Source organism: Pithys albifrons, chromosome 1, assembly GCF_047495875.1.
Source record: "Pithys albifrons albifrons isolate INPA30051 chromosome 1, PitAlb_v1, whole genome shotgun sequence".
Taxonomy (NCBI): domain Eukaryota; kingdom Metazoa; phylum Chordata; class Aves; order Passeriformes; family Thamnophilidae; genus Pithys; species Pithys albifrons.
In genome coordinates, this window is record NC_092458.1 from 6,629,712 (window position 1) to 6,651,076 (window position 21,365).

At 40.7% G+C, this 21,365-nt stretch overlaps 1 protein-coding gene across 2 annotated transcripts in view; it reads right to left on the bottom strand.

The window, feature by feature from the left end:
* The window catches only part of MBTPS2 (membrane bound transcription factor peptidase, site 2), a 41,369-nt gene extending 20,609 nt beyond the window's left edge, over window positions 1-20,760 (bottom strand). For both annotated transcript variants that reach the window (XM_071551509.1, XM_071551598.1), the window contains exons 1-7: window positions 20,589-20,760; window positions 13,882-14,030; window positions 11,514-11,652; window positions 7,624-7,727; window positions 5,107-5,234; window positions 2,070-2,188; window positions 932-1,112 (exon numbers count right to left, since the gene is read on the bottom strand). In XM_071551509.1, the coding sequence (XP_071407610.1) occupies window positions 932-1,112; window positions 2,070-2,188; window positions 5,107-5,234; window positions 7,624-7,727; window positions 11,514-11,652; window positions 13,882-14,030; window positions 20,589-20,663 (895 nt within the window). In that variant the 5' untranslated portion in view covers window positions 20,664-20,760. The remainder of the gene's footprint in view (window positions 1-931; window positions 1,113-2,069; window positions 2,189-5,106; window positions 5,235-7,623; window positions 7,728-11,513; window positions 11,653-13,881; window positions 14,031-20,588) is intronic.
* Window positions 20,761-21,365: the final 605 nt, after the last annotated feature.

Consider the following 21,365-nt stretch of genomic DNA (forward strand, 5'->3'; position numbering starts at 1 on the left):
ATACTAAAAAAAAATAAATTACCTTTTCAGTCTCACAAAAGTACTATAATGCATCAAAAAACAAGGGTAGTCAAGTTGCCTGACCTCCTGTTTATATTCCAGAATGATGGAAAAATGCAGTGACAATTTTAAAGCTCTGAACAGCATCATAGAGGTTTTGCTCAGCAGCAGCCCCTTACCTTTGGAATTCAGTTTCCATGAATGCTTGCATGTAAGAAACTCTAGAGAGCTTTAGGGCATGCCACAAGACATTCAGCCCATTTAACTTGACTGTTCTTTTTTGATCTACTTAGTTTTTGTTTATAGTTCTGGTTTAGTTGAGCTCACATTTTTGTTTTTGTTTCTCAGGGGTAAGCCCTTACAGCAACAAGCACTCTAAGGTGTAAGTGGAAACAGAAGGAAATAGACTGACTTTCAGAAGCTGTGTGTGCAATCCAGACAAAACTGAGTTCATGGGCAATGACATAAACCCAGCACAGTGAGACACACCAGAAGAGGTGACCATAATAATGCACATCATTGGGCTAAGCCATACAATTTGCAATGCCATGCTGATCAAAGCTGTAAGGTAATATGTGGAGTTTCCATCTGCAAAAGATCACTGAGTTGATCATTTTAACGGAACTTATAACAGAGGAGATAACTGTATTACCACTAATAACAAAGTTCTGCAATATCCTGAAGAAGTACATTTTATTATTCAGATGGTACAGGGTATTTGTACATGATGATTGGAAGACAAATGAGATTCTTCTACCTCTTCCTCACTTTCAGATTTCCTAAAACAGCATTGGTAACTGCTTAAGAGAGGATAGCAGACTTGACTTATGAGAAATCTGACTCCAACAACAAATTCTAAATCCATCAAAGATGATAAAATTAAAATATAAATTAATATATAAAATAATGAGGAGAGCACCTAAAATCATACCTCTAGCTGGAAAGCTTAATTGCTGTAGGGTGGCTGCACTTACACAGTAGCCGACCTGTGACTTTTCTGAAATGTCTCCCAGACAGAAATTCCAGTCTTCCACATTATAAACGGGGCAGTCTTGCAGGTTAGTGACAAGGTCTCCCACAAAAAGACCTCTTGGTCCATTGGCAGGAGAATCCTGAGAAGGACAATGAAGTCAGTCATATTATTATAGTTAAAACTACAAGGATTACTTTACAGTTCTACTGAATAGTTATGAAATCTTTAGGTTAAGACACTACTTCCACAGAAACAAAATCTCAGACTCCACTAGAGCTGATTATTTCATATGATAAAGCATTACAAAATCCCCCATCCTCTACAAATAATAACTTAGTGCAAAGATGGAAAATGGAGAAAGGGAAGCAAAAGAAGAGAGGGGGAAAAGCAGGGCCTCCAAGTGTCCCAAAGACCTCTTCAAATTTGAGTATTTTCATACAAGTTAAAATGGTAAGAAAACCCACAACATACTAAGTTCGAGTTACTTAAATTAATACCGTGAACCTTTCAAGAAAGCAGGGGGTACCTGGACTTTAAAAGGTAATAGAGCATAATGAATGTCACTCTCTCCTGAGTTATATCAGTTGACTTTCAGATCCAAGAAAGACTGAATCATTTCAGCTCTGCTGCTCAACTGTGCTGTGTTTGATTAAGTCAGAAAAAAATCAGTCCTTTCCAGAATCTCAGAAGTCTATCTCTACTTTGCTTCCAGCTGGCCAAACAAGGAAATCAGCTCAAAATAATCTCTAACATTAAAACCAGATATCAGTAACCAGAGCGATAATGCAGTTTCCAGTAGATTTGCTTTGTGCCAATAATGAAAGAAGTTAAACCACCTCCCCCCAAAATAAGCCTGCAAACTCATCTCAAATGTCTAAACCGTTTTATATTAAGCTGAATAGTCTACAAGTATTCACACCATGTTCCTTTATTTACTAATACTAAAATACACGAGACTAAGAAGAAAACTTTAGGCAAAAAGTCCAGTATATTCCATTCTGCACAGTGCTGCAAATCTGACTGTGATAATAAGAGACATGGGTACGTTTCAGATCACAAAGCATAAAATATGAAAACAGCAAAGATCTTTTCTTACCTCTGCAACCTCAGTGACAAGTGCCCCAACACCCGTGTAATAGAAAGGGAAAAGAATGGCTGGCAGCAGAAACAAAACCATGAAACTTGCAACACCAAGAACAAAATTATGCCACACCCCTAAAAAGAATGGAAAAAAAATTAAGTTTCTAAATAAAAACTAACAACAAAGCTGGTTTTGAAATGATTCTACACCTACCTTCTAATTAACTTCCTGAAATTATTACTGTAAGAATGTTAATTTGTGAACTCAGGCATAAAAGAATACAAATATTACTTTACAAACTTTAGTTTCTATGATGCCACTTTGTAAGGGAGTTTTAGACAAACCTCTGAGCCCCTGAGAATTATACTATCAGAAAAGGCAGGGAAGCAGTAAGTCATTTCTAAGGTGCCATTCTACCATCCAGAGACTTCATCGTGGACCACTACTTTTCTAAGTATGTAGTGGGCAGACCACCCAAAAGAAAATTTTGGCTTTCGAATAAATTATTAAAATTCAGTTTCTACCTACAGAGTTGTCTTCAATAATAAATATTTTAAAAAAGGTGAAATGAAATGCATTAATTGTCGCCTGAACAGACACGAGTGCAATAAATCCAAAAGTAATAACTTTATTCTTTTAACATTTTAATCTTAAAAATATTTTTTCAGCTTAACAGCTTAACAAAAGATAAACATGGAAAATGGAAACAAAATTCCTTCACAACAATGTGGCTGCTACAGAGAGTAAACTGAAAAAAAAACCCTAAATGCTTAAAATAAAAAAAAAAAGACATGATAGAGTTGGTAGAGGATAACAAGGAATACTTTCCAACACCTGGGAAACATGAGCCTTACTACCATATTTGACACAGTTTGCTGTGTGCAATAGAGTAGAAAAGTCTCAAATAGAAAGCTTTTGAACCCATCTCAGGTGATCCACAGAAAAATAAACATGCTCAAAATGAGAATAACCTGTAAAGGCAACACTGCTCAGCATGTGTCCTAGTTCAGCACCTTTAAACCAGCACAGTATGTCTTCAACTTCATCTTGCTACAACAGCCTCATCCTTGGACATCTAATTCCCTATATTTTAAAAGGGACACTTTATACAATTCTTAAAACATCTTAAAATAATTTATGAATTATTAATTATTTTTAACAAATTAAATGAAAAAATATTAAACTCCTGTTAAGGACAAGAGAAAATGTATTCAAAATTATCTTAAAAAGTAATACAAACATTTGAAGTAATTACAAGAAAGTTCTTCACAGAAGCACTTTCCATCTGGTAGGCATGGAATTATGCTATAAATAGCACAAGTCTTAGAGGAACACTCATGTCCTACTCTTGAACTCACGATGCCATCTGCTGTACAACAAATATACTTTTTAACTCCATAGTACAGATGGACTACAAAAAGAGTACTTGGTGTGTCCTCTACTCCAGCTCTGTTACTTGGCTGCCATACAGAAATATGAAAACATGTCTTTGTAAACTCAAATCTTCTGAACACTGAGAGTAGGTTCATTCAACTGTTCTGACAATTAAAACAAATGAGTCATTTATTAACACATTTTATCATTATCAAACATCCTAGTTTTGAAACATACCTGTAAAAAATGCATGTATTTGTTATACTTAACTGAAAACAAGCTGTTCATGCTAACCAATCTTGCAACATTCTTGCTTCCTACCTTGTATTCCCATAATTCAGATTTCCTGGGAAACATTAAAAACTATTGTAGGTGTTTGCTTGCCATCAAAACATGCAAACATTTATTTCCTATTACAGCTTCAAATCTAATTTTTTTGAGAATTTCTTAGGAATCTGTGTAAGCAACCCATGGTAAAAATCAGTTCTGTTCACAGCAGCTGGAAATGGAAATTGATTAATTTCAGAAATGGGGCCTCATAAAAATTAGCCTATTGCAGCAAATAATTTTTGTTGATGAAGGCATTTGAAATATATTTACTTACCTAACATTTGTAATTACTTGATTTATGAAAGCTTGCAAACATTTTTGCTAAAGGCAAATGTATGTCCACCCTCTATATGATGCTTTAGATACAATATTCAAGAAACAATGTTAGAAATTAAATGTTACAACAGGCTGGCTTATAGCCTACCATCTCCTGAAACAGAAAATCTTCAGCATCAAGGACTAAACCAAGATGATGACTTTTCTATCTTTACTTCAGTTGCTTGGGAACCACCTTTGTTTATAGAAATATTCATACAAGTGGTTCAGGCAGCATAAGACAGTCTTAGTCTGACTTTTCCCAGTAGCCAGAAACTTCAAAAAACATCAAGTCAAAAACATCTGGAGGTTATTTGGAGCCAAAAGCTATGATTCTCTTTGGATGTTTTTGTTTTAACCTTTATTTTCTCCTGATGGCAACATCAAAACACAGTGACCTGTATAATAACCTAACTCACAGGTCAGTGAAACTCACTCATCATAGTATTGAAAAATAGATTGCTCCTATTGCAGAAAATGGCACTGAATTGCCCAAGGATGTTCACTGTGACAGCAAATCATGTTATCATACCACATCTTCTGACTATTTTCCAGCTTGTGTGCTCCAAGATTTTACTACTTAGGCCATGTAATATGCAAAAAAGTCCCAAACAACAAACATGAAAGACAAAGGAACTTCTGCACCTGAGCTGGTGTAAGAGCTTTCTAATGAGAGGAAGGTAAGAGCAACATTTTGTTCTCCAACCACACAACTGGACTTTGTTATGCACAGGTATTCTGAATCAGATCTAGAAGATAATAACGCTATTCATGACAGGAGATTGGTACTCATTTATGACCCTTGAACTGACATCTCTAGCCCAGAAAGCAGCACAACTTGGACAGTAATGATCAAATGATTTTCTGAAATTACAACATAGGCTCAGAACAGAAGGATCATCTTTAGGTAAAGAGCAGCTTAAGTATTTCTTCATTTTAAACCTTAAATCCTCTATCTAAGATTCAGAAATGATGCCTGTAGAATATGTAATTGTGATAAGCAAATATGTAACTAAAAAGCACAAACTATTACCTGCACAAAATATCCTTAACTGCTGGACAGGAGAGATCAGTTGCAAGTGAGTTGTGAAGAGGTCAACAAATGCTCCAGGATAGACAATGAAGATAAAAATGCCAAATCCATTAAATCGTACTTGTTCTCTTAAAAAGAAGGGAAAAAAATGAAGTGGTGTTACTGCAAACAAACAAAAGAAAATCCAAGAAATTCTACACAGCACACATATTTTTGACAACAAGGATAACTAAAATTCTAATTCTAAACGAACTTATTTTTCATAATACAAATAACAGAAAGATAATTAAACTAAAGGATATTTTCTGCAGTAGTTGCCACTTTGAAGCAGCTCACATTTGTGGGTGTGGTAGAAAATAAAGTTCAACTTCTTTTCCCTCTTCTGGTAACAGTAACACATAAAATGCTGTTAAAAAAAACTCCATCCACTTTAAAGTTAAAGCATATTTTAACATTTGGGATATTTTTTCTTTTGAGTAAAAATGGCAGCCTGTAGGAAGAAGTTTCAAGCTCATATATGAAAAATTATCTGCAAGAAGCAGTAACTTTTCTTTGAAAGAAACATTTACAGATTTCTGGAATTTATAAATTTCTTTGTTTCTCCTAAATGAAATTTAGACTAAATTGAAAACTAACAAAAATGAGGCAAATGCCATCTGAAAAAATGGAAACAAGTCAAGAGGTTAAAAGGACAAATGCTAATGCCCTTCCAACCCTTAACATTGTATTTAAATATGTTAGTAGCTGACACTATCATACAGATAATATTTTTTTCCAGAGGCTTTACAATGCTTTTAAGTGGAACGTTTTGGAACAAATACATTAAGTTTTTCAGAAGCCAGGTATTTTGTGAGGTACTCAGAGAGGCATAAGACAATCTTGTAACATGAGACACCAGGCACAGATCAGACAATTCCATATCTTTACTGAGACAGTGTACAGGGTGTAACACTTTATTTATTCACGTGTTTGTTTACTGTGTATATAACAGAAGACATAGGGTTACAAAACATTGTTCAAAATCAAGTCATACACTAATTCTGTGGAGTCAAATCATCAGACCTACCCATGCTACCAACTACTAATAGGCAGTCTAATATCTATACATGATTTCCTGACTTGGGTAGGAGGTACAGAGGAAAGAAGACGACAACTTTTTTGGTAAAAGCCTTGACTAAGCTGAGGCTCAAGTATTTCAAGCTCTTGTAGTTCACTGCTAGTGCTATGTTGCCCTGAAGTTGGCAAAAGTGTACTAGATTTCAGGAAGTCTAAGTGATTTGCCAAAATAAAAAAATTTGCTCACAGCACAGCTATTTAATAAAGTCTGAACCCTGAGGATTTGCATTAACAGCATTATAGACCAAATCTGTGCTGGAAGGAAAATAAAAAAGTGAAAAACTACAGCAGCAACATTGGATGCCAACCTATGCACCCAGCAAACTAACTTCTCTCCTGGAAACAGCTGGGAAACAATTTTTTGACAAAAACATAACCCAAAATTTAATATTCAGAACCTTTGCTCTAGATCTTGAACAAAGAAATCAAACCACTGAGATATAAGAATTATTCTTTCTGCTTAAAAGGAGCTCTGTGATTACTCCTCACTTCTCTGCAGTCAGCCAGCAAAGAAAATCGTGTTGTTTCTTCCTCTGGTGGGATAAGCAAGAGCAAGAGTTTTATCTTCCATGAAAAAAATCCCTGTACCTATTTGGGTAAAAAAAGCTGAAAGACAAACAGAGCATATGAAACACAGAGGGTTCCAAGCCACTCCTTTAATTAAGAATCTTTGGAGTTATAAACAAAGGTAGCAATTGGTTAAAATGAAATTGTGACTCTCTTCACTCATTAAAATCAGAGAAATGACTTAGGCCTTAATGGTCATAGGACCAAAAATAATGCTGTCCAGAAGAAATGAGGAGGACACCTGAATATCAGTCCCAGTAATCACCACTTAACCTTCTTATGCTAAAGTGGCATTTAAGAGTAATGACTAAACTTGTCAAGTAAGTTCTGTTAAGTAATCATCATAGTTAAGGACATTAAAAATATAATCTTTGATCAAAACTAATACATCACAGAGGTTAACAGAGGCAAATCATATTTGACTGAGTTACTGCTTCAACCTGTTCATACACTACTTCACAAACAGTGTTTAAACAAACGAATTTAGGATCTATTTTGAAGTATCATTGTGCAGTAGCACATGGGTCCTCTTCAGCTGTCACAGGTGCAGAAATTAAATTACTCAGTAGAAAACAGGACCACTTAAAAGAAATATTATTTTAAACCTGATTGTATATTTGCAAAGCAGAAGTCCTTTCTCATGATCAGTGTCACTGTATTAAAACTCTACCCTTAATTGTACACCCTTCCAAACTTAACATCTAAGGGAACTATGAAATACAGACTAAACAGACCCTCTAGATAAACTGAAACAGTGTGAACAACGTTCACAGGTAAGTAACTGCTCTGGAATATTAAGCTTTGTTGGCAGAGGAGAAAAGCAACTTGTATTACCGAATAGCTGCCACCCCATGGCCGACTTCATGTATCACACCGCTGATGAGGATTGCAGAGAAGAAATAGGTCAGCTGGCTGACAGGCAAATTGACACCAGGCACCTGTTGATGTGGGCACGACAACAAAACAAAACACAGGAGGAAACCAAGAAGTACAGACAGGAATCATTCTGCCCCTAAACTTCCTCCTCTCACTCAGCTTCCTCAGACCCACAACAAAACAGGAGCTGTTCTCATGCAGCACTATCAGTTTGTACCTCTTTTCCCAACTTATTCAATGTATTGTAGCACATATTAAATATATGCCCTTTTGGTGAACATTAAATAGCCCTCCAGGCACAAAAGACCTTCTTCCTTCCCTATTTACTCCCCGTGGCCCTGAACAAATGTGTCCTACTCTATATTAAAGCTTGAGAAGTTTATAAAAATGTACACAGACTTCCACTGAAATGAATCAGGCTTGGCAATTCTGAGCATTAGTTTATAATTTCCTGCAGCCAGTCATGTAGCTATAGAGAAGATCCACAGTTCAAAAGAAAATAATAAAAACTGTATGGCACTTAAAACACTGTGAGCCTTCAAAGTTCAGAAAATGAGCCTACAACTGAACAGTCAGTCTCCCTACTCTCTCCCTATACAAATCACAAGATTATCCCAGATTTACTGGGTCAAAAAAGGGTAATTTTCATCTATTGTTTGAGTTTTGGTTGTCCACATATGGCAATTTAACCTTAAAAATACCCATATGAAATGAGTACAATATTTTAATTTAGATAAAACATAATATACTGGCCCCTCATATTCCTGCTATTGGTGGATTCCCACCATTCACCAGGTCCTTCATCACCATTCATTGTCATGAGACATCAGGTGCTTCCAGACAGGCTTCAGAGTGGTCACTAGTCAAAGAATTAGGAACCATCCCCTCTTGCCTCCTGGTGGACCTTCAGTGCTGCTCAGTTCCATCCCCACTCAGAGCCACGCTGCAGTGGGATAATAAGGCACCTTCTGCTGCTTGTTCTGGGACAGCTCTCCTGTCTCCTCCACAGCTTTTCCCACTGGAGGCAGCGTGCACTTCACTACACTCACTAACAGCTGATGTGAACACAAAGTAAATTGCAAACCAGCAACACAAAAGAGATGCTGTAGTCAAAATTTTCTGGTCTGTGTATTGGACTCTATCAAAACCACCTGTGTGGAAACCAAAAGGCTGCAGATCTAGAGCAGGTTTGATTCTACTGCCCTTCAGCCCTGCACATTTCTCACTTAAATGCATTCACCTACCCAGGCAGCAGAACTCTACAATAGGTCAAAATAGCTAAAATAAATCCTTCAAAAGACTGTTTTTATGAATGTTAATAATTTCACAAATTCTGTCCAGAGTGTGATCATGACCAAGGTAATTATCTTAACTGGCATGACTGTGGTACCTCACTGTATGAAGAGACCTCTCTTCATTCTTTGAGCATCTATTGCTTGTATTGCAGCACCAGCTGGTGGCACTAAAGCATCACTCAGGTGGTGCTGCCTGTGGCCCTCTGCAATGGGAGGATAGATGGCCATAGCAAGAGCTGCCATCTCAATACCACCATGACTATGGCCTGCTAGAACACAGCACCAGATGTTTTCAGGATTCACATCAAAGCAGCTGGTTTTAGATTCACCTAAAACAGAAGCTACCTCTCATGAAGGGTTCTGAAACCAATGACAGTATTTGGTTAAAAAGCATGTAATCTTATGGTCCTCTGGAAATGCCTTTAGTAAAAGAAGATACTTTGCTAGTGACTGATGTGCCTCTTTCCTACTTTTGTCAATAGGCAACCAACACAGAAGGCAGCTAAAGAAAACCAATCCTGTTACCTATAAATAGGTATTTTAAATAAAGAACACAACTGAACAAAAGAGAAAGGGTATAAAAATCTTAATAAAACATAAGCAGAACTGTTTCTCCCTCTCCCCATAGCCACAGGCTAAAGGCTAAACAGATTTACAGGCTAAAGCTAAGTTAAGAAAGTAGTGGGTTTTGGTTTTTTTTCTTTTTATCTAATTCACTCTCTTCTGAGCAGTCAAATACAAGTAAATAATTTAAATGAGAAGGTCCTCCCAAGCTGTTCTTCACCTCTTTGCAAGCACACGTGGGTCACTTTTTTGTGTCAACTTATGCTAGCTCATCCTCTCTAAAAAGAATACTAAAACTTGTTACTGGCAGAATTATATAACTGTGACCATTAAGAAATGAAAGAATGAGTTAGGAAAGGAAGAGTCAACTTTAGGAGAAGTAACCATATCCCCATACATGACATTACATTATCCCTATGTAGTAAATCGGTCTCAGTACCAGTCAATCCTCAACTTGAATGCAGTGATATTGCCAGCAGGCATTCACTGAGGAATCAATTCCACATTGACATTGTGAATATTGTCCTACTTTTCTGCTCTCATTGTTCCAATTTACACCAGTTTAATTCCAAAGGCTCATCTTTACTTTGGTTGCTTCTATATTATTTTCTACAAAGAGCCATATACTGCCAATGACTACTTCACTCTGGTGTCACAGAAGTGGATAGATCCATACAATGATCTCAGAAAACGAAGATGTAGGGAGCTTTTTTTACTCCAGAAAGTAATAGACATACATGGTTAGGATAGATCCTGTTGGCATGTAAAGTAAAAATTTTCTGTCTCATGTTTGGCTTGTGCTCTATGGGATGCACTGACTGCCCATTCCTGTCTGTTACTGGAAATAATTCAGGAGCAGGCTGTGTGGACTGGATGATGGCAGTGACAGCAGTTCTCTCTCAGACCTCACTGCCTGCTTTTGTCAACACATTCTGCATTCGCCATATTCACCTGCATGTGTGAAACAGACCCAGCCTCCCAAAGGCACCAAGTTTATGGCACATGCTAATACATGCTTCCTGCACTTGTGCACTTTCTTAAGTCTAGTTCCATGCAGTTGTTTTAACATCTACAGGTTAAATGAAGGCCTGTTGTGACTGCACAAAAACCTCAACTTCTGTTCACTAGAAAAACTGAGTATGTAAATAGAGTAAAATGATTGGGCACCCGTGCTCTAAGACATGTAGCAGAAGGCAGAGAAATCTCATAGGATTTTCTGCAATTCTGGAAAATGACCACATGTTTTGGCCAGATAGCACTCTTGGGGTAAAAGGTGGGTAGGAACCCTTGCAGATGAAAACTGTTGTAAGGCAATGTCAGTTCTTCCATTACTGCCTTGTGTAGAGATAAGAAAGACAGTATTTGCAATCTCTCTTATTCTGTGAAATACATTCCATTCTAAAACCATACAATATATTGCTCAGCACCAGAAATCCATAAAAAATTAAATACCTTCTTATTAGGCCTTTAACTAGATACTGCCAGAAACAGCACTGTAAATTTCACTGTAAATTAACTCCTAAGTCCTTGAACAATTAAAAAAAAAGCCACCTCCTCACTAATGAATCTTTCCTTCTACTGTGACATAAAGCTCTTTACATTTCCTTCCTTCTCCACTGATGTTTCATATTGTAATAACTGAAACAAAACTTGTCTCTTCTTGTGAGCTCTACACTGCACAGCTCACAGGAGGCAAATTCTTAGCTGTTTTAAATTATTTGTAATACAATTTAGAGTCAAAATTACTAGCCAATTCCCACTCCTGAGAATTTTTAATATAAACTCTTCCACATGTCTGCCTTCATTTGCTGTCTGTTACTATACCCACTCCCCACTTTGAAGGCTGATAACAAACCAGCATGTTTTCATGTAGATGAGTATCAGGAATTTGGTTATCCTTGCATGGGAACATTTAAGCATCACACCCCCCATTAACAAGCTGCTTTAGACCACAACTCTCAGATAAAGACCTGAGGAGAGCACACTTACCACAACCTGCAGCATCCGATCATTCGGGGCTTTCGGTGCCTCCGTGAGCATCTGGGTCAGGGTTTGCATCAGCGTCTTTCCCAGAAGAATAACAGAGCCAAACATGGCAACTATTCCAAACACCATTCCCACGCTGAACCTACAAGGAGAAGCAAATAGTTTATCCACAGCCACAAGAAGATGTAACTGCTTTATAGCACACTTCAGCACACAAAACAGGAGAACACTTATCTTATCCAACTTACCAATCATGTAAAAACAATCCAAAACAAAAATATTAACTAAAGGAAACAACAATAATAGACACTAATAACACTGACTAATAACATAAAATATTTTCCTTGGTTAATAAATGACTTCCATCCAAAGCACATCCCGACCAATTTGCAAATATTTTTATTCTGCTCTTACACATTCTAAATTTTACTCAGTTACCCAATACATGTAACTTGCCTTTAGCTATGAATATAGAAACATAACTAACAATGTATAATTGACCATTTTGCACCACACCATCACATATTTAGAGACCTGGATCAAATGCTGAGGTAGCTTATGTACTCATAAATATAAATTTTTTCCATACATTTTGCATCTTTCTCAGAAACATTAAAAAATTAAAAGAATAACTAAAAGGCAAAACTGCAAGACCAGAATAACATCAATTATTTTAAAAATATTATTTTTCTCAAATTTAGTTTCCATTAAAATCAAAGTAGAAAATAATTTCAATTCATGTCACTCCATCTAGTGGCAAATTTTATTCAGTATTATTATTTTACACTGTCCCATAGTTGAAGGATGTGATACCTTTTATTTTTTAACTTAATCACTTCCCTGCCATTCCTCTTTTCTCTCACAACAGCATAACTGTTCTCTTACCATCCTTAATGAAGCTCACTGGGAATTAGTAGATTTATTTTAAGCAACATGTACTTGTAATGTTAATTAAAGAGACTAGGGGAAACATTATACTGTAATAACTTATACACATTAAAAATTGTAATTGATATAAAACTATTTCAGACTGATTATTACAAAATCATTACATACCAGAGAAACCAATATGAAGCAGACCTCTCTTTTATTAGTATCTCACTGAGAGTAGCAATAACGGAAATGAAAAGAAATTTAAACCTTACTCCTTTTATATTTTCAGAGCAGATACAAATGAATGCTAGGAAGGTAACTGAGCAATAGCTTTCTAAACCAGCCCAGGAGCATTCATACTAAACCACTCCACTTATCTACCCATTCCCAGCACTGTGAAACCTCAGCAGCGAAAGGTGAAGGCAGATCAAAGACAGAAGGTGGCAATGTTCTTCTAAGCAGGTGAGTATGTGAGCAATGATTGACTACAGAGACACCACTGAATCCTTTGTAAACTCTAGAGATCAGGAGAGTGCAGTGTACAGTCATGGAAGTGATGGACAGATCCAAGATATTAGAAGCTGCTTTCAGATCTACTTCTATATGCAGTATTGAACATAATTGCTGTACAATTAAGAACTATGTATAGTTCAAACCACAGATTTCTAGATCTCTAGTTTTATAGCATCTCAATATGCAACTTGTATTATAATCATGTATTTTTGTAGCAGAGGAGAAAGACTTACATAGATAATTATAGAATCATAGAATGGATTGGGTTGGAAAAGACCTCGATCATCAAGTCCAACCCTCGGTCCAACTCCAGTCCCTTTACCAGATCATGGCATTCAGTGCCACGGCCAATCTCAGTTTAAAAACCTCCAGGGATGGTGAATCCACCCCCTCTCTGGGCAGCCCATTCCAATGCCTGATTACTCTCTCTGCAAAGAAGTTTTTTCTGATCTCCAACTTAAATTTCCCCTGGCAGAGCTTAAGCTCGTGCCCCCTTGTCCTATTGCTGAGTGCCTGGGAGAAGAGACCAACCCCCACCTGGCTAGAACTTCCCTTCAGGTAGTTATAGACAGTGATGAGGTCACCTCTGAGCCTCCTCTTCTCCAGGCTAAACAACCCCAGCTCCCTCAGCCTCTCCCCATAGGACTTGTGCTCCAGTCCCTTCACCAGCCTTGTTGCTCTTCTCTAGACCTGCTCCAACCTCTCAATATCTTTCCTGAACTGAGGGGCCCAGAACTGAACACAATACTCAAGGTGTGGCCTCACCAATGCAGAGTACAGGGGAAGGGTCACTGCCCTGGTCCTGCTGGCCACGCTATTTTTGATACACGACAGGACCCCGTTGGCAACCACTTTAATTTGGTTTTATCATCAGTCTATTGAAACAACTATGTTTATCCATTGCACTTTTAAGGCTGAAAGACACAGAAGCGGTTCAGTTGTTGACTGTGTATTTGACAGAAGAAAACACATTGTGAATTTATACCATAAATACAGAAATCTGGGTTTCCATCTCCCCCAGCTGTAGAACTGGCGGTTGAACAGAGCCGTTTGCCATCGCATGTGAAAGGGAGAGACGCTCAGGCCATACGTCAGCAGCCAGTCCTCATATGATGCCTTCAGAGAACTGGATGACTGCAAAACAAAGGAAAACCAGTTTGACAAAAAAATTCCAGGGAGATCTTGTAATATGACCAAGCAATAAACGAGATCCGTTTATATAAAAACATATATGTAACTTCAGGTAAATGTCTGACACATTCTTTATATTTTGACGTACAGGTAGGTATGACACATGTCCTAGTTCAGCAGGAGGGACCAGTTGACACTGTGGGGGTGATCAAAGCTGTGTATTCTACCCCCTCTATTCATTCCCCAAGGACAATGGGCCATTAGCAGCAGCTGCCCAGGGAGTCATTATCACCTTCACACCCAGCCTGAGGGGGGCGGAGCTGCTAATGGGCCATCAACAGTTCAATACCCCCTGGCTCCCAGAGTTAATCACCCATTGTGTGAGTCCTCGCCCAGGGGGAGGGACTGGGTGCTCCCTGAGGGTACATAAGTGGTGGGTAAGAAGACTTTGGTAACTTCTCATCAGATCCAGAGGAGCAGCAGGACCTCGACAGGAGGAGATCACCGCTCTTGCCCAGACCACAGCCCTCGCCTGCACCAACAGGTTTTTCATTTCCTTTTGCTCTGGACTTGGGGGAACCACAGGGGTCTCAGCACAAGGGCAAACAACCCCCCTTGGGTTTGTGCCCCAGGACACTGGGTTATACTGCTGGGGTTTTGTGAGTTGAAAGCAATTTCCCTTTTGTGTCAGTGTTTTTATTGTAATATTATTATTAAATTTTAGGTCTGACTTATAATCTCTCTCGTAGTGAATTCATTTCTCCTGTTGGTTCACCTTTAAACCAGCACACACATAACATGAAAAAGTTATGCCACTGTTTTGATGTAATTTGTAACAGTTTTAGGTCTGCCACAGCGATTGAGTACCCAGTGTTGTTTGACAAACAACATCTTAAACCATCTTTCCTAGTGTTAAATCACTTTTAGTTCTACTGTCGGATTAGAAGGCTGAAGACTGTTGATGGTATTCTTTCAACGTGCAATTATATAGCAATAAACAGTTTAATAACTACAATAATGAAAAACACTTCTTTTGTCTTCAGCTGAAAAAACTGTTTCTCATACTGGTGAGATCTGGCTCTGTATTGCAGATACCCATTAGAAAAGGTGTTATGGGTTCACCCAGGTGGGCCTAGATTTGGGCTCTGAAGTCTGGACTAGGCCGAAGCTGTCAGCTGACTTGAGCTGGGCTGAGCTAACAGCTGACCTCTTCTAGCCAGTAATTTTGTATTCCATACCACATTATGACATCATCTCCAGGGAAGGAGGAACCAGTGTGGGAGTGGTTAAGGCAGTCGCTTCTCAGCCCTCCTCTTGGGAGGACGCACGATGCTGTCCCAGGGGGGATGGAGAGGACCAGGCCCACCACTGGCTCACAGGGTACCTCAGGAAAGTAAACTGTGTTGTTCTGGGTCTCTCCTTTCTGCTTGAGTTTGTCTCCCTGGGGAATAAGTTTCGTCTTAAGTAATGTGTAGTTAGGACAGCAGAATTTGTGTGTTCGTTAAGAAGTGCGAGATTTTTTATTGCAGACTTGTGTGAGTGTATATTTGTACTCTCTTCTAATTGTCTCTTTCTTTCTGTGAAAAATATATGTAGTTTTAGTATAAACGTGGTTCAAAGTGTTTTTTTTCCTTTCCCCTCTCTTTTCCTCCCTTTCCCTGGTGTTAGGAGGGAGGCTTTTCTCTCTGTGCTTGGAGGGGTTGGCAGTTGCCTATCTCAAACCAAGACAAAGGGTACAAGAGAGGCCCACTTGTGAAACACAAAGACTATGCCTAGGGAGGCTCTGAAATATTTGAACATGCTAACAAAAAAGCATAAGGAATTTAAAATTATCAACCTGTATTGCAATGCTGATTTCCCAGGATTTCAAGATACTTCTAGTTGTTGCAAAGATATCTCATGATGAGAAATGTGACCTATAAATTGTATGATTAATGCTAATCTGCAGCATTATCTGGTATTACAGACCAATAGACTTTTTTTGCAACTGCTGCTTTATACTGCATGACACTTGAACTCTCAACAGGTTCAGTCACCTGCTTCATGGAAGATACTATCAGAAATCCAGCTGAGGGAATGCTTTCCTTGGAGATGAAAGAGAAATTCATAGCTCAGGAAAAGCTCACAAGAGCCGTGAGCCTTCTGACTTTGGCCAGTTCCCAAGGTAGGAGTGTCCCTGACATAATCCAGACAAATCCTGGGAGCTGTCTGAACTGGAGCATTGTTCCCAAGGTTCCCTACAAGCAGCAGCACCTACTGAAGACATCTGGAATGTGTAGTTCACAACAGGATCCCTTCTCCTCTCCCAGGAGGAACTTCCCAACTTTCTGGCTGTTGTCTGTGGTTCTTTGAACAAATTTAGAACTTGCCAAGTTCCTTGTTTTCCTCCTGCCCTGCCACAGTGGTGGTGGGGTTGAAGATCTCATACTGCACAACTGTATTAACAGTTCTTCTCATTCTGTCAAATTAGTTAAAACTTGAATATTTAACATTTATGTCAAGCAACAAATTTCCTAAGATGTGAGATCCATTTCCTTGGGTTATTGTTCATGTATCACCTACTACACCACTTATCCTTTCTGCTATGTATTTCTGTGTTATTTCCTTCCTCTTCATCCTACTGATTTCAGCCACATATTAGTTTAGTCAGCTGAGGGCACTGACAGAAATTTTTGTTGTGATGTATCCCCCAATAACGCTGCTCACTCCCTATGACACCATTAATTTCAGTGTCCACAATCACATCAGCACTTTCTAACCCACCTTTGCTGATTTTAACAGATGAGATCACAAAGATGATCACACTTGTACTACATAAGTTAAGGAAACAAAGAAAAAGTCTTAATTATCTGGTTAGTAGATTATGTAAGGGGGTCTTTTTGCTCCCTCTGTCCTGATCCAGCAGGACCACCACATTCCACACACACTCCAATGCCCTGGTGTGTTTCATTTCCAGCTGCCCTCACACAGGCCTTGGCTCTGCTTCTCCAGGTTGAGATCTAAGTGATCTTTGTTATACCAATTTTACTATAAAAGCAATACCTTTTCTATTTATTCAAGCCTTCCAAGTAATGAATGTCTGCTAAATACTCCAGGAGCTCCATAAATACTGGCCAGCAAGGAGTCCTTAACATTCTTTTTGGCAGACAAAATCCACTCAAGAGCTCTGAATCATTTCAGCTTCCTGACCTTAAAAGCTGAGAGCAAACCTTGGCTGAGTGCATCTAATGCATCCTTCACTTCTCATAGCAGAAGGAGGGGAACCTTCTACCCTTTACTCATTCCTGATCTTTCAGGCAGAATGAAATATGGTCATTTAGGATGTTGAGGAGAAGGAATTTAGGAGTCTGTCTGATTTCCTTCTATAAGATCCAAGCTTCATCAAAAACTTTGATGGCAAAGGTCCAACGAGGAGAAACAAGAGGGACTTAACATTCCAAATCCCAGCCTGATTTCCACGGCTTTAGTTTGCTAAGACAAATGTAACTTGTAACATAACTTCAGCAATAAGATAATGTGAATTTATTTGTGCAAAAATACGTTTATACACAGTTATACTTTCTATACTGTACTGTTTCTAAGAGACACAGAGCCCAATAAAATGATTGAAATCTGAACCAAACCAGGAAGGGAAGAGAGGAAAAGGCACTGCATGTGGAACAAGCTTACAGAGCAAACATTAACTGCAAGTTACAGCACACATCCCTCTCTTGTCAAAAATACCCACAGGACCACGCATAGAAGAGTGCTCTTGTATTATTTTTCACTCATGCTCTGTATGTCCTCTTGGTGTAATTAAAGTGTAAGTGATTTGAGGGTTAAGCAGCTTTTGCTACAGTTGCTGCCAGCCTTGGGTTGTGAATGTGGTAGATTTACAGTACCAGCAGTAAAACAAGCAAGCCTGACCTTCCTAATTATATAAATCTGGTTATTTAATCCAAATTCTACTTTGGCTGTGGTGCTCACAGGGAAGCTTATTGAGATGTACACACATGTGATCTTGCAGCAGGTTCACTAAAACCCAACAGCTCCCACGTACTTCCTGACCACTAAAATCCTTTGTCAACCTTTAGTTAAAAGATCAGAGTTAAAATTTAACCCCTGGACTCTCATGCTGACTGTAGAATTCCAGGCATTCCACCTTTTTCAATATAAATCAGGCACTAAGCTGGCCCCAAGTGTGCTTTTTTATCTCCCTTTACCAGAAGCTGCAACCAGAAAAGCAGCAGGTCTCCCTACTTACAAAAAAGAATGATTTTATGGTCCAGTGCAGGAGGAGATCTTCAGAACTTGGGGATGCAAATGGTCTCAGCATCACAGCACTGCAAGTCTGCTACCTGAGCTCAGTTCTTGCTTCATAGAATCATAGAATGGAGTGGGTTGGAAAAGACCTCCGAGATCATCGAGTCCAACCCTTGGTCCAACTCCAGTCCCTTTACCAGATCAGGGCACTCAGTGCCACGTCCAATCTCAGGTTAAAAATCTCCAGGGATGGGGAATCCACCCCCTCTCTGGGCAGCCCATTCCAATGCCTGATTACTCTCTCTGTATGTAAAGAATTTTTTTCTGATATCCAACTTCAATTTCCCCTGGCAGAGCCTAAGCCCATGCCCCCTTGTCCTATTGCTGAGTGCCTGGGAGAAGAGACCAACCCCCACCTGGCCAGAACTTCCCTTCAGGCAGTTCCAGACAGTGCTGAGGTCACCTCTGAGCCTCCTCTTCTCCAGGCTAAACACCCCCAGCTCCCTCAGCCTCTCCCCACAGCACTTGTGCTCCAGTCCCTTCACCAGCCTTGCTGCTCTTCTCTGGACTCCCTCCAGCCCCTCAATATCCTTTCTGAACTGAGGGGCCCAGAACTGAACACAACACTCAAGGTGTGGCCTCCCCAAGGCAGAGTCCAGGGGAAGGGTCACTGCCCTGGGCCTGCTGGCCACGCTATTTTTGATACAGGCCAGGATCCCATTGGCCTTCTTGGCCACCTGGGCACACTGTTGATTCCCTGAGATCTTCCCTGTTCACACCCTGAGCTTCTTCACCAGCCACAAAGCTGCTGCCAAGAGCAAAGCAGCCTCCTGGCTGATCTTCCTGCTCTGTCTCGGAGTTCATTCTTCTGGTACCTGGCTGCTCTCCTATAAAGTGTTTCAAAACAATGCCACTTATTTTTTTTTAAATACTTAATATAGACTTGCTGTAATATAATTTGAAAAATCTTCAGGTAAATGACTGTATTTGTTATTGCCATTATGTACAGACTAATATTTTGCAATTAAACAGATCTCATTTACTGAGCAACACTTGCTTTCCAATTAGCTGCAGGGGGAGCCACTTTCTCAAAGTTTGGTCAGCACCTAAAATTTCTTGCATTTCTACCCATATTTCACAGGAGTGGCAAGACTATTTTGTACTTGGCTATCACCAGGCCATATCTGCCTTAGGAGAAAGGGCTGCAGCTCCTGGACTGAGAATTACAGATCATTTATTTTCATTTTCCCTCATATTTAACCAGCATCCAGCCTACTCTGCAGGCACACTGTAATTTTAAACATCTCTTAAAAATCATACTTCAGGAGCTTAAAATAAAACACCCCAAACACTTCATGAAACTTGTGCAATGCACAAATGCATCCTAGATAAAATGAATTATGTCTTGCTGGTGTATTTTCTTTTCAAGTCTTCAAGGATAAGGCTTGTAATAGTCTCTGAAGATAAAGCTTATTTATTTAAAAAGTATTTGTATCGAGCTCTGCCTCAACTTGTTCTTTTTCTCAATAAAATCACGGCCATTCAAAAGGAAAAAGAGATGCATTAATTTGTAGGTTTTTTAGAAAAATCATCATAAAACACACAGTCTACACACATAAAGCACATAATCTACACACATAGAGCACATTCTTTACAGAGCAAACTTACAAATTAAGTTTGTATTTCTACTAATGCTTTAAACTCCAGGGCAGGCAGTTAAATGCCTCCCTGACATCCGATCCCGTCAGATCTCGGAAGCTCAGCAGGGTCAGCCCCGGATTAGTACTTGGATGGGAGACCTCCTGGGAAATGCCGGGTGCTGTAGGTTCTAGTCCTGAGGACTTCACTGGCACTGTCCAAGCTCGCTCGGCCGTGGCAGATGAACCTCAGGACTGAAACGGTGGGGCCAGTTCTGCGCACGCTGAGCCTCACCTAAAATGCACTGCGCAGGCTGGAAGGGCACACCCACGTGGGGACAGCCCTGCCCAAATCTGCGTTCGCGAAGCCGAGCCACACACACACACACAAACTCCAGGACGCACACTGGAACGCCACGGCGCTGTTCCAGCAGCAGAATAAAGGGCACCTTCGCCAGTTTCCGCAGCTTTGGCCCTTTCTCCCCACGGGCCGGCGGAGCCCGCCTGGGGATGCGGATGGCCTGGGCAGCCCGAGGGATCGCGGCAGGCCCGGGCAGGGCCGCGGCTGCTCCGTGAGGGGAGCGGGGCCCGCGGGGTGTCGGAACGGGGCGAGGCGGGCCTGGCTACGCGCCTGGCGCGGCGTCCTCCCTCCCCAGTCCGGCTGTGCGCCCCCAGCCCTCACCTTGAGCAGCGTGTCCGCCAGGTACACGGCGCACCAGCCGCCCAGCACGCACACGACCACCGAGATCGGGATCATCGCCGCGGCCGCGCCTCATGCGGGCGGCCCCCGGAACCAAAGCTGCCCGGAACCTTTCTCCAATCGCCTGCGCTGCCCGGGCGGACGCTTCCGGGCAGCGCGTCGGGCGAGAGCAGGTGCCAGAGTGACGTCACGGCCCGGGGCACGGGGGGAACGGGGGGGGGGGGGAACTCGTTGGGGAAAGCGCGTGCGCAGTGAGGGGTAGGCGGGGCCTGGCAGCTAAAGGGGCGGGGCTTGGATTGAGGGGCGGGGTTTGTTGACGATGGGCGGGGCTTGTGACCCGGGTGAGGTTTGGGGCCGGGGCTTGCGGCGGGGCGGGGTTTGGGACGGGACTTGTAGGTGATTGGTGGAGGTCGGGATCGGGGGCGGGGCTTGGAGCGGTGGGCGGGGCTTGTAAGCCGGTAGGTGTTTGGGGCCGAGCCGCGGCTTGTGAGCGATGGGCGGGGCTTGTGAGCGATGGGCGGGGCTTGGGGCGGGGGCGGGGCCTGGGGCGGTACCTGCTCCGTGTGCTGAAATTCCCCCCGTGTCTCCTGCAGGGCGTTCCCTGGAGGGATCTACTCAAAGCCGTGCGGGAGAATAAAAGTAAAAAATAAAAGTGGTTTGCGGTGGCGAGATTAAAGCAGATTGTGTAAACGTTCCAGTGGCGAGGGAGCGATTGGATTCCCTTTAAGCGCTGCTGTTTCAGAAATGTAACCCTGCCCT